Source organism: Phasianus colchicus, chromosome 1 (genome assembly GCF_987193195.1).
Source record: "Phasianus colchicus chromosome 1, bPhaCol1.hap1.1, whole genome shotgun sequence".
NCBI classification, from domain to species: domain Eukaryota; kingdom Metazoa; phylum Chordata; class Aves; order Galliformes; family Phasianidae; genus Phasianus; species Phasianus colchicus.
This window is the reverse complement of record NC_143436.1, coordinates 63959372-63973692: the sequence shown is the minus strand read 5'-3', so window position 1 is coordinate 63973692 and position 14321 is coordinate 63959372. Positions and strand designations below refer to the sequence as shown.

The 14321-nt window shown below is 35.5% G+C and overlaps 1 protein-coding gene across 4 annotated transcripts in view; it reads left to right on the top strand.

The window, feature by feature from the left end:
* SLC15A5 (solute carrier family 15 member 5) overlaps nt 1-14321 on the top strand; it is a 34812-nt gene that overhangs the window by 2746 nt on the left and 17745 nt on the right. For all 4 annotated transcript variants that reach the window (XM_090145772.1, XM_031589932.2, XM_031589931.2 and 1 more), the window contains exons 3-6: nt 1016-1241; nt 4842-5011; nt 8061-8281; nt 10617-10803. In XM_090145772.1, coding sequence (XP_090001898.1) covers nt 1016-1241; nt 4842-5011; nt 8061-8281; nt 10617-10803 — 804 coding nt within the window. The remainder of the gene's footprint in view (nt 1-1015; nt 1242-4841; nt 5012-8060; nt 8282-10616; nt 10804-14321) is intronic.

The following is a 14321-nucleotide window of genomic DNA, read 5'->3' as shown; positions in this document are numbered from 1 at the left end:
GCTGTTGGTAGTAACATTTCTATTGTATGTGAAGACATGACTGTTGTAGCTGGATAAGTGGGAAAGATGCATTTAAGCACACATCAGTATAAACAAACATTGCAGTGAGTAGAGAGGATATATCCTAATACTTATATTGAGAGCTTGCTTTCTATCAGAAATCCAAATCTTCCCCAACTGTTCTTTTGGAGATCTTCAATGCAAAAAAAAATCTCCAAAACTGTTTAAACTAAATAGGAACATTTTGCAGCAGTCAGTGCATTTCAGAAGTGGTGATTGTTTTGTTGGGTTAACTGAATGCTTCTAAACTGTAAGGGTTTGATGCACAACTGTAGTCTTAAACCTTGGCTAATGTCAAGCTGATGTTGTTTCAATTCACTATATTTTGTCTCCAGTTAAAGCCCAGATAATCTGTAGCTGACCTAATCTCAGACTTGCTTTGCAGACTAGTAAATTGGTAAATACAATTCATGGCAGTGCTTCTGTAAGTTCCCAAAAACATTTTTCCCATGAAGCTGCAACAGAAAACCAGAACAGCTAAAAAAACAACAAAAAGTAAAATCTTTGAGACTTTCTTTGTTAAATCATAGACCTCATTAAAGACTCAGTTTAAATAATTTTTTAAAATCTTAATTATTCCACAACGGGGAGGCTTTTTTGCTCTTTTAATTTCTTTGCTGGGCAGTTACATGCCTTACCTGACCCTTGCTGGCTAGTGGAGAGCTACTGCCCTCTACATACAAGAAATGGGGAAAGCACAATGGGAGGAGTTTCATTTCCAGGATAAGCTCTTAGGTATATTGAAGGACCTAAATCCTTGCAAGCGAATTAGAGAAAATTGCTTTCATAGAGGCTCATAGTGGTGTTCTCTTTCTAGCTCTCTGCAGAAGTAAGGCCCTTCCTCTTCACTCTCATCTGTTGTCTTCTGATTTCTCGTCTTTTCAACATAATTGCTTACAAATTCATATTTATCAGTCTGACTTTATTTCAAATAATGATTTCCTTCCGATTCCAGGCACAGCCCTGCTACCCATTGTGGCTTTCCCTTTTGAAGATATCTACATTGACAAACGACATATTCTTCTTCATACACTAACCAAAAAGGAGCAGAAAATAGTGTTCTACTTTGCACTACTCACAGCTAGCCTGGGAATAGGGGGCATAAGAGCTATAGTTTGTCCACTAAGTGCATACAACCTTGAGAACTGCGGACCGAAGGAACTTCTTTCTTTTTTCAACTGGTTAGTAATTTTACAACAGCTAATTATCTGTAGAGAATGATACTGCATTGCTTTGAAATTCCCTGTAGACTTGCAAGGCATTATTGTTGTTATTTACTGGGTTTTAAACTGGAGAACATTTAAGCTTTGGAATAGTTTTCGAGAATTTATGTAAAAACCTTTGGTACAGTTCTTGCTTCCCAGGACCAACTGGCGGTCATCTATTTTGATCTTCAGTAGTAATCTTCAGTCAAGAACCAGGATTGCATAACTTGCTCAAGTACTCAGACTTAGTGTCCTGCTGCTGTTACGAAAACCAATGGAATACATTGTTCTACAGCTAATGTATCTATAATTTGATTTAATTTTGCTAATAATCCCTGACTATGACAAATTTCAGTGATATATTAGAATTTGCATTGGAGTAAATTTTTAGAAATTACAGGTAGCAATAGAGTCTGCTGGTTTATTGGAACTGAAGATTGCTGGTAGACTCTGCTGATATCAGTGGTAAGAAAATGATATATGTCGGATCTTGCACTCAGAACATTTGGTATCAGATAAAGCACTTTACATTTAGATTTCATTTACAATATCTCATTTTTCAGGAAAATTTGGAGGAAAAATTGAAGAGGTAAAATAGTTTCTAAAAATCAGTTTGTTTTTTTTTTCAAATTAATTATTTGTTTCTGTGTCGGGGGATCAGTTTTGGTCATGTTTGCCTTCATTTATTGCTTTGTAGCACTAAACATTCACCTGGACCTTCTGGTTAAACTGTAGGGAAGAATCAAAGAAGTTATCAGTGGGAACTTCAAGACTTCTGCTTTGAGTCAGAGTGAAATAAAGTCTAGAACTGTCCCCTTTCCTGTCCTTTCCCTATATACACACACTTAATAAAATCAAAATTAGCATATTGTCATACTGACAACAAAACACGGAGGAGTCAATGCAGATCTTTGTGAATCCGATTTTTATTCCTTTGAGAGTAGCTCTCCTGGCTGTTCTTTTTTCCTCCAATTATGTTAGTATCAGAGAATTCTGAATTAAATCCAAACTTCAGTGAATAAAGCAGCTTTACCAAAGGTGGATGAGACTTTTTAGTTCTGCAGAGCAGATTCTGCCTCCCTGACCTGCCCATAGGAGAGAAGAAAAAAAATCTTTTTACTCTATTCTGAGTTTTAATCCTTAATTAGCAACATCATTTTGATTAAATAAGACTCTAGGGGATTAAGACTGGAGTGCAATCAGTTGTTCTGAAAGATAGCGCTGGAGAATTTATTGTACTGTGGTCTTAGCCATTCAGAATTGTGTTTAATCAAAGTGACATTTCTCAGTGTTGATTACAAAGAAGACATAATCTGAATAAAAAGTTCCTTGGGTGAAATCCAAGTGGGTTATTTCTTGGGGCTTTGGAAATATTAAGAAAGGCACATGTGTGTTTTTTGCAATGGCATCTGAAAAAGGGTCTATTTAATTGCTATCTCAAGATTTTAAAAATGAGGTTATATTCTTAGTGGTCTTAATCTCATTACGACCTCTCAGAATATAATCATTTTCTCTTGGTAGAGTGTTTTTTTCTTGGTAGATATTTGTCACAGGATTGAATTTTGAAATTATAGATATAAAAGGTGATTGCATACTTCTGATGAGTAAGAGCTTATGTGCTTAGCCACATTCTGTTTAAAAGAAAATCATACTTACTAAGTTAAAGGTAGGTTTTAAATGAAATGGCGAAGTATAAACCTGCAACTACCTGCTGTTTAATTCAATTCCTGAAGAAGATTGCTTTGCACATCTAGGACCTGCTTCTAACTTCCAAAATGCTCTGTGGCTGTTCCCTCTTAAATTCTTTATGGTGGCAGAGAATAAGAGCGAAGGGTACACAATTTAGACAAAGGATGGCAGCTAGCAGTGTTGTCTTGTCTTACTGATCTGCTACAAAAGAAGGCAGGTAATGTTGGAACTATAGTATTTCCCTTCTTTCCTAGTCTCTTCTAAGTCACTTTTCTTTCCATTTACAGTGAATTCATTTCTACTGTCAATTCAGGACACTTTAAATTAAATAATTATTCTACCCCTTCTATCTTTTTCACTTTCTCTTTATTGAGAACTCTGATATGATTCTAAATAAAATTAATCTCCTCCTAAAAAGTTGTACAGGTAAATATGTGGTTTGGATACTGGACCGCAAGTCCAAGTCTGTGAAATATCTGGGTCTGAGTTTGGATTGAAACTTAAAGTCATCTGGCTCAATCAATTTAAAAAAATTAAATAGTGTTATAAGAGACAGAAAACATATTCCATTTTCAGAATTATTAAAAGTGACAAAACTGAATTTTGGAATATTTTCAAGTGTTTTTCCTCTAGATCTGTCTTTGTTCAGCACTTGTTGACCTCTTTCTGACTACTGTTATAGTAAGTGAAAGCTTTTCAAGTACAGTAACAATGCTTTTAAGTCACCTGGGTATTACTACTTCAGTTGTTGTAATGAATATATTCCCATAATATATTCTAGTAAGATCTTTTTTCTAGACATTTCATGATAATGTTTTTGTTTATATCAGAAATGTGCTCTTGAGTTGAAATCAGAGTGCAGAAGCTGAGTTCTTTCAGAATATATAACCACAAAGTCTATGGTGTATTTGGTACTCTCAAGCCAATAGCAAACTTTGAGCCCACAGGATCAGACTAAAACAAATACAAAGTAAAGTCCTTGGCTAGACACACTGGGTTCTTAACACAAGATATTTGGCTCTACAGATTCATTCCTCTTGTATTTTGCCCCTTTCAGAAGCAGATTTTACTTAAAGGATTTGCCGGAGAATATGTTGCCATTTTGGAAAGAGATCTTAAAGCATAAGACTCTCAAAAGAATTTATTTAATCAAGGTCCTCCATGAACTTCTAAGGGTGAAGGGGAAAGTCTCTTGGTCACTGTGGCCACCTGCCTGACATTTAGTCTGCATAATCCAAACAAATGGACTAGAGCTGAGATGAATTATGTGCCAAGCAAGTACCCTGAATGCTAGATAATTGGCTACTCAAAATGAATTTGTTTTTTAAATGCTCAAAGTAATGTTTAATCCATGGAGAAGCAGCTTTTTCATGTTTATAAACCTACTGTCCAAAGCATTTCCTTGGGAAGTGGGATATCTTGGTCGACTGCTCCAGTAGATATTGTTTGTGCAATATTCTTTCAAACCTAAGTTAGGAAGAAGTTTTATTTCACACCAGAGGAAATAATTGAATGGCTGTTATATGCGATGTTATTTCTTTGTTAATGTTAAAAACGCAATTTCATAATTTTACATTCATTAAGCTTCTATTACCAGATATTAAAAGTATAAATGGTAAATGCTGACACTTAATTATTCCTATCCACAAGTTTATTTCTGGCTCTAGATTGATAATTTGTTCAGCTCTACTGTCTTAGTGTCTTAATTTTATCATTTACCTCACCAAGCTGAAACATTCAAGCAAAATTTGATGTTTTTGCTGCATAAGTGTGTGTGTGTGTGGTACTTGATGCTGTTCATAACTGTAGTACTTAACTATACCATTATATAAAAGCTGTAAATTATTCAGCTCTTCTAATCTTGGCTCCTCTGTCTCTGTGTACTAGGTTTTATTGGCTGATTAACTTAAATTCAGCAGTTGTCTTTGTCAGCATCTCTTATATCCAGCAATCTGTGGCAAGAAATCTTGGTTTTCTTCTCCCATTTGTGTCTGTGCTTATGGCCATGATCACAATTCACATGGTGCGTGGAGAAATGATTTACAAACCCAAAACAGGTAAGAAGGAACTTTCTCTTAGGAAGTATATCTAGAGATTATTTTAGTGTCACTTTGGACATCTAAGTAAGTTCTTCCATAACAATGACCTGTTTAGTTGTAGATACCTGGGGAGGGGTTTTACCTCTGTGGAGTCAGCGTAAGAGAAAACATCCTTTGTAAAGATAAATATGTAGATTCAAGTTAGGCTAAAAAACTGAAAGCAGTCTCTAGTGAACTTGTATACATCTTCTGACTTGTCCAGATATAGGTTCAGAGAATTTCATGTACAGGAATAGACACTACATGCATGCTGCATGTTACTAATGTCAGTGTGTTTTGTCCAATGCCCAAGGTGTTGAGGTGTGTTGAGGCTGAGGTGTTGGTGCACCAAACGTGCTTGTTTTCACATATAAGCATGCTCCAGAGTTTGGTGTGAAGTTACAACTGAGCAATTAAGCAGTGAGTTTACTAAACTAACCAGAAAGCTTTGTAATATCTCAGTATTCCAGAATATCTCATGCTTATTATTTCAGTGTGCTTTCCAATACAACCTTGGGTATTTGTATGCATTTGAAAATAATTGAAAATACTGAATAGCTCTAAATAGCTCCTAAGCAGACTTCTGATATTTTAAAGCAGAAGGCCTTATACTTCTGTGGTCTCATCAGTTAGCAATTAGTACTAACTAGTACTTCAGCTTTTCAAAATGTTTTGATGACAACTATCTCTCTCCTTTAATCAAGCACAGAAATGCAACTGGAGCCTAAGTGACCAGAATAAGGCTGTAGAAGTGCCCAAATCTTGCTGTACTTTTTCCAGTAGAACACAAACTGAAATTGAGATGTGTTTTTGTTACCAGTTCAGTCTAATAGAAAAACTATTAGCAGTGAAAGAATGTGTGAACCCAGTATCTTGGAATGTTATGTGATGGAAATACTAGAAAGAAATGCATCCCTTCCCCAATGCCCTTCAAAAAATCATATCTGACTGAAGTATATAAACGCTAGTGTCAACTTAAGTTGTTTTTATAGAGAAAATAGTAATTGTCAAGCTCTCTGGGTCTTGCTGCAGGTCTTACAACCTGAGAAGCTAAGAACAGTCTTCAGCATCTAGCCTGCACTGGAATGATTCATATGAACCAAATCTGGTTGCTTATCTAAGTAGTCTGACACCACTAAAAAGAATAACGCAATCTTGTGTTATACTAGCCAATCTTCTGCTATATTAGTCATCTACAAAACTAGCAGAATATTTCTTGTATTGTTTTTTCTATGAATGTTATTCAACTTAAGTGTTTTCCCACATCTATGCAGAATACTAATTTCTAGAAAAAATGTGTTTTTATCTCTTTAGTCAAAATAAAATATAATATGCTTTGTATCTTCTGCTAAGATAGTGAAACATTAAATACATCAAAGCTGTTATTCACATCCATAGAAGACCTTACAGGATTTTTGTGGGCTTTTTTTCTGATGCAACTTTTCAAATATGGATAATGCATTCAGTTATGTTTAGCTGTCAAACATGGACTTTAATTTGCATTTCTTCCATTGCTAAAAATTTTAGGATTGGCCAGAGATGGAGGGAAAAATGTGTATTTCTATCTAGAGTGCAATATAGGATTTTTTTCATTATGATTAAGTAATATAGATATTCATGATTACATCAAGGTCATAGTAGCAGAGTGTTAGGACCAAGATCTTAAGTATAATGGAGAGGGGAAATTTCCTTCTGGAATATGTAATTTAATATATATACAGATAAATGCATTTAAGAAAACATTAGAAATAATAATGAAGAGTATATGATGTTTAACTAGTCAACTGTGTACTTCTGTAATCTGAAAAATTTGCTACTGTGTAGTATTGTGGGATTTACTACTTTGCTTCTGAAGAATGAGTAAGACACATTCTAAATATGTAACTGGCAATATCCTCTTGATATAGGTATATGTATTACTCAAATTCCTGACTGAACTACAACTTTTGTTTAACTATTTACTAGTCTCCTGTTTACTAATCTGCTTTGAATTCTGTTGTAAGAAACATCCGTATTTCTTACACGTAACTTTTTGTAGGTAATTGATTGAAATAACACTAAGGAGGTCCTCAGCTATGACAAGAGCTCTAACTCTTACATTTTTCTGATTATCTTCTTAGTCAGTTCAATCTGAAAGTCTGAATACTTCTTAGTCCTCAGGTCTGGTCTTGAAATACGCTGGATCCTGAGTTTTAGCAATGCTTACAGTGATTGGTAAGAATATTAGCCTAGCAAAGTCATGGAAAATAAAATCTGTATGCAGTGTCTGTTTAGAAGCTTCAGTCATATTCTCTACTTCAGGTTTTATTTAACTGTGCCAACGGTCCACAGGTTAATGCTAGACAGTCATTATTTTTTAAATTTCCATTTCTTAGTATTAGAAGAACATCCTATAGGTGTCAGATGAACATTCTAGAAAATACTTTCAACAGCAGAGTTGATAGGGAAGTATCTTCTGAATTCATGTTATATTTGGACGCTATATAGATGGTTACTGTAGTGCTTCAACATATCAGAAAGGCAGAGAGATGCTATAGCTTTCTTTCTCATGGATGGGCAACTTACCACAGGTAAATATAGCTGTATCTTCAAGCATGCAGGTAACAATTCTGTCCTTGCTATATTTCTTTCTTTGAAGTCTGAGAGCCAAGCTAGCAATTACTTCTGGACAAATTTTAATATGCCAACAACTAGACTGGAAGTTTTTTTCACAGCACACTACTTGGAAGTCCTAAGATATTTCTAACATTGAAACATGTTCCTCAAAACTTTCTATCCCATCAGCCCTCCTTTGAGCTCCCTTTACTTCTCACTTCAGTTCTACATGGCTCTTGCTGGACTTCAGCAGAGATGCAACATTTCATTCGTGTCTTGAGTTTAAATTCTTTCAAGAGAAAGCAAAAACGAGGGAAGGTAATACACTACCTCCCAATATATCAAGTTGTATTTTTCCTCACAAAATGCTTTGTTCTGTTATTTTTGGCAGCAAATCGAAATGTACTAATGCCTTATGTCTGATTGTTTCCAGACAGTTCCCTTCTGACAACTTTTGGGGTAATTGGTAGTGCACTGAAAATGTGCTGTGTGCGGTATCGCTACTTTAGTGGAGATGTATCCAGCTGGTTAGATCATGCCAAGGAATATCACGGTGGTCAGTACAGTGAGACTCAAGTGGAAAGTACAAAGTCACTTGCCAGGCTCTTCCCGTTGTTTGCTTTCCAAATTCTTTACAGAACATGTATTATGCAGGTGAGTAAACAACTTTTCAAACCAAATCTCAAAAAAGACTGTTTACTACCATGTTACAAAGCATGATTCTTAACTGTTGCTTTACCAACAGAATCAACCTTGCAGAATAGTCTTCATCTCATCACGTAACTAAAATCAGCCTTACTGCAATGTTGTTCCTGTGCCTTTCTTCTGCTCATTTCTGTCCATTCCTTTGACTGAAATAACTAGTGTTGAGACTCATGTGCTCCTCATGCTGTTATACATTCTGGAGATTCAGGTTCAGCACTCCTGTGAAACATGTAACTTTCCAATTTCTTAAATATTCACTCAATTTTTAGGAAAGGCATAAAATCTTTCTTTGCTGTTTCAGTTGCATATTTCTACTGTTCTGGTAGATTTATATATCTGCTGCATCTACAATGGAAATGGGTAGTTTTCCATTTATGGAAACAGTTCTTTCAAAGCCCAAATGTATGAATGATATGTAAATATTTCACGGAGTTGCTTCAACTGACATGATTGCTTCAGATTAATTTCTGACTGGATGATCCTGGCTAAGCAGGAGTTTGAAGCAGCTTACCCTTTGGCAACTGGCGTAACAAATTTAGAAATTCATTTTTAGTTATTGGTTTTAAAATGCGTGCATAGGCTGCTTAAGGAAATTCTTACAAATGTGTAACATATACTATTTCATTGACATTATCTTGCAACTGTTAAATATTCCCGTTCATCTGCCACCTTTCCTTCTCTCACTCTGCTCCATGCCAGGGAGAGTGGAAGACAAAATAAAAACAAACACACAAGTGACTGAGGCTATGTGTTAATGACCAGATGGAAATGAGTCAGGAATCAATAGTCTCTGTAATATCTAGGTATATATCTGGAAAAGACTGCTTGCACCTCCTGAAAGCAATGACATTAAGCAGAATTTCCGATATGTCTAAGGCTTTTTCTTAGACTAGGCAATAGATCAATATTTTTTCATAAAAATTAATTGTATTTTCTCCATACAGATTAACAGATTTCATGTTGATGATAATTTAATTCCTAATAAGAAGTCAGTTCTGATTGTCAATAGGCAATGGAAATGAGGAACCAACATAACTTAGCTTATGTCCGATCTGTCACGATTCTGTTTCTATTTATTCATCCTTTTGCATCTTTTATTTTTTGAGGGGAAGTGAAATATGGGTGACAGTATTTTTATTAACATCTAGCATTTGAATAACTCTTTAGCATGGAGTGAAATTCTGTTGGTTAGGGTTGACTATAATCATTGATGATTAACCCTTGAAGAGCTGGGTTACTAGCTACACTTTAATTTTCAGACAGCTACAAGTAATATTCCATCTGGATTTGGCATTGCCAGTAGCATGGAAAAAGCCATGTAGAAAACTTCAGAAATTCAAAATGCTATGAAAGTAGAAATGAGAGTAAAGAAATCCATTCTACATCCAGCTCTGCCGTGGCTGCTCTCTGTGAATTACTCAAGTTACCTCTTTATTTTCCCATCAGTCTGTAAAATGAAGGATTGTAACTCCTTGTTGCTAGTGAAATTTCAGTGCTTAGTATACCAAGGCTCCTCAAAAAACACAAGCAGAAAAGTTGGTTGATATAAGCAGTTGTGGGCTTTCTTGTGTATGTGTCAATAAACTCAGCTGATTTTTTTGTATCACCAAACAAATAGGAACTACTTGCTCTTTGAAGTGAAAGACAGTCTTATAAGTCTACTTAACTTCATATCCTGATGACTACCATTGGTGTGTTGCTCAGTTGATTATTGTTTTCTGGTTTTGATTTACAGAAGTAAAAAAGAAGCCCTTTACATAGCTGCTATGCCAGTCACATTAATGTCAGCCACATTAAGCTGCTTCGAAGACTATGGCTAAATCTGTGTAGCTCTTAAAGCTATGTGATGGCAAGAATGTCTTTAAAATGTTCTTCCACTTAGAGCAAAAAAAATTAGAAATTCAAGATAACTCTGCATCATGCTATTCTAAAATGAAAAGAGTCCTGCTGTACACTGTGAAGACATGTAAGAAGTCACTGAAGTACTCAGGAGAATTTATTATGTTGACTGGTTTATTTGATCTTCATTAGAGCTAATACAAAATGACGGGCTGCTCCTTAGATTTGTTAAACTGAGGAATAAGTGAAATAAGTAGATGATGTTAAAGCCTAGCTGAGAATGAGACTCACTATTTGAAAGGCTTTTATCATGAATGATTACTCCTTTTGGTTAATGTGTAATTGGTTTTCTGTGACTTCTTGTTGAAGGAGCTTCCATTACAGGAAAAAACATTATCCATAAAAGGTAACTTATAGTGAAGTTGGTTTGTATTCCACAATACAGATTCCTTCAGGATATTATCTCCAAACCATGAATTCCAACTTGAACTTCAGTGGATTTGTATTGCCAATTGCTGCAATGAATGTGATAAGCATTGTGCCACTACTGATTCTTGTTCCAATTTTGGAATGTATTAACTCATATCTCTTCAGCTCCAAGGGAAGTGGACATTCTCCAACGATTTACATTGGTAAGTCTAAAATCTGTTTATGCAGTTTTGATATGTATTTTTGTTTTGAAAAGAAACCTGAGCAGTTAATGGTATGTTTTACTGCTATTTCAAACTATAAATATTAAGATAGATTTGTTTTGGGATGACAGAGCTAGATATATTTCAAAGAAACTTTAGAAAAGACGGTCCTAAAAAATGTTAGATATTTAGAGAAAAAGGCATAGTTTTTATTGATGAAGGAGACTGAAGCTCTTCTGATCAATAAAATGTATTGAGACAAACACTGAGAAAAAACTAAGAGTCATCCTAAGGAACTGGTGAAAGAAATAGCACTAACCATTTAGGCTTGCATTTTACTTCACACTGGTTACCTTCTATATGTTTTTTCCTAATTCTTTACACTTTGTTTAGTTTGAAAGGGGTTTTTCAGGGGGTTAATCTTTGTTGGTAGCTCTCTTATTCTTGAAAAAGATTCTGTTGCTCAAAATGATGAGTTTGGATTTAAATAATTAAGTTGTAAATATAAGCTCTTTTCATATTTTAAGCTATGCTTGTATTGACATTAGGATTGCAGCTTACCAGAATTCTTTCTCCTATGAAGAAAGGTTGAGGGAACTGGGCTTGTTTAGCTTGGAAAGGAGAAGGCTCCAGGGAGATCTCATTGTGGCCTGCCAGTATTTGAAGGGAGTGTATAAACAGGAAGGGGAACAGCTGTTTACGAAGGGGGATAGTGATAGAACAAGGGGGAATGGTCTTAAACTGAGATAGGGGAGGTTTAGGTTAGATATTAGGAGGAAGTTTTTCACTCAGAGGGTGGTGACACACTGGAACAGGTTTCCCAAGGAGGCTGTGGATGCCCCATCCCTGGAGGCATTCAAGGCCAGGCTGGATGTGGCTCTGGGCAGCCTGGTCTGGTGGTTGGCGACCCTGCACATAGCAGGGGGTTGAAACTAGATGATATTTGTGGTCCTTTTCAACCCAGGCCATTCTATGATTCTATGATGATTCTATGGAACTTATCACTGTTACAGTTCATTCTGACTCTTTAATTGAATCCCAAATAGGAAGTAAAAAAAAAAAGTTAGTCTAGTTCTATCTACAGTAGCTATTTTTAAAAATCTCCCAAGTTCTGAAGTCACAGACTACTAGTTGTGTAAACAAACAAATGTGCATCATTATGTGCTGTTCTCAATTTTCAACATTTCTCAAGTGGAAGATTACTTGGAGAGGTACAGATTTCCTCTCTAACACTAGAATTTTAATTTAAGCATGTAATATATTATTGTCCAAGTGTTTAGCATTTTAATAAATATTAATCTAAAACGTAACTTACACATTCCTTCTTATGTGCTTCAGTTACATAAAGGAAAGAAAGGAAGGATTTTCAGAGCTCTTTTTCCTCACAGAAGTAGTGTGTGAAGAAGTGTCTGCTTTTATTAGTCCCAACACTTCCAACAGTAAGCATTTAAGCTTAGGCATGTGGATTTGGGGCTCATTTATGGAAATTCATGGCCTGGAAGCAGTGATAATTTTAGTACACTTTACAACAGGTGATGCCTGATGAAGTTGGACTGCTTTCCTTTGACATTACTCTTCTTCAGTTTCCTGGTCCCCTTTGCCATGGGGTCCCTAACCTCAGACTTCCTCTGTTCTGAGATCTGGAGGGATATTCGCAACTGTCTTCTGTTATCAACTACATGCAATTCCACAAGAAAAACAGCTTCCATTCTGTGTTCACTTAAAGCTACTCCCTTCCAGAGATGATCTCATTAAACTTCCCGCATGTTTTATCATGCAGCCTGCATTACAAACCTCAGACAAAAATATTTATAAACGACTATTTTCTCAGTGTGTTACTATTAATTCAGTGCCCCATGGCATGCAGCACAGTGAGCACTGACACACATAGAGGTATTAATCTGCCTAAATTAGCCTAATTAAGAGTGTTATTAAGTTTTATACAAACCAGATGCATATAACACAGCAGGTTGCAATTACCCTAGTTTTTAAAATAACATCTGCATTAAAGCACAGAAAGCACATTCAGATGAAGTTTCCATGGTTTTAAGGAAAACTAAGTATTAATGTTATATCCTGTTACACTGAACAGCAGTAGAATATATGCAGTGTTTTCTTCTTAATAGGTTCATTTATTAAAATAGCCTTCTGTTAGGGGTGATAAATTACCTGAGGCATAAAAAATGCCTCTGAATACAGGCAATGGCTTGAGATATCCAAGCATATGACTGCACCTGCAAATATGGCAGACCTGTAAGTGCCAGTATCTTTGCCAACAGTTAATTAAATTCACAATTATTTTCAGGAACAAAATTGAAAGCACAAATAGGATGTTAGTGTTAAGCTAGCTTATAACTATATTTTAAGGCAAACTTCTTAAGAGGAAGAAATGTAAATAGTTTCCTGGGAACTTTCAGTATGTTAAGAGTATAAGTTTCAAAGACAAACCATGAGACAGTGTTGAACTATCTGATTTATCTATTAAGACCTGTGTGAAAACTGTAATTTGTTACTTTATAATTGTTGGTTTATTTGTAAATCTAGTATGATGTGGCAAACATGAAAATCTTAAAGTGAATTTAGATGGTGGACCGCTTCATGAAAAACATAGATTTAGTATTGAGTTTTTCCTGCTTGATTTAGCCTCTAGTACAGGAAATTCAACAGAGAATGGAATATGTATTTGTTGTATATGTCCCTTAATTCAAGTTTTCTCATAAAATACTGTGAAGAAGAACACTCTCAGACCATGAAGTCTGGGCTGCCGCAGCTTTCCTCTTCCCACAGCCAAGCTTTTCATCACCCCCCTTCGACTAACACTGGTGCTTGTTTGATGGCACAGATAGTTAAGGGAGTAGATAATTCTTCTTTAAATTCTGAATAAAAGGATAATTTCAAACTCGAGTATGTGAGGGCACAGGTTTTCCATTAATAACAGTAAGAGTAGTGAAGAGGTGATAATGTGGAGAGATATATCAGTACCAAGTGAGGAGTACATAACTTCTGACATGAGAGCTTTCTGTTCCTTTGTCTAGAAATGACAGGAAAAAAAAAAAAGAAACCTACCAGTTTCCAGTTCTGGAGGCTTTCTGATAACACAAAGGTAGCTGCTGTATATTCCAGTAAAGTGTTGGTTAACAGTATGTGCTGAAGTTAGTTTCTGTTGCCTCAGGTAGCAGTCTCAAGCTGTGGAAATGGTGTGGTTACTTTAGAAATACAGTAGTTTGACTGCACTATTTTTTGTATAGAAAAAAAAAAAGGTAAAACAGGTATTTCTGTATACTTCAGAAATTTATTGCTGCTTGAATTGTAGGATTTCCCCTGCTCTTAGTACTCAATCTTTTTTGGTATCTGGACAACCTGCCTTTTTTTCTCATCTCCTCTAGTATTAAAAAATAATAATAATTTAAAATATTTTTTTGAAAATCTCTCCTTTATTCTGCATCCCTGCATTCTGTGTATGCTGAGCTGGTATCTCTTTACCATAGATTTAGAATCAAATTCATGGAGGAGGATCT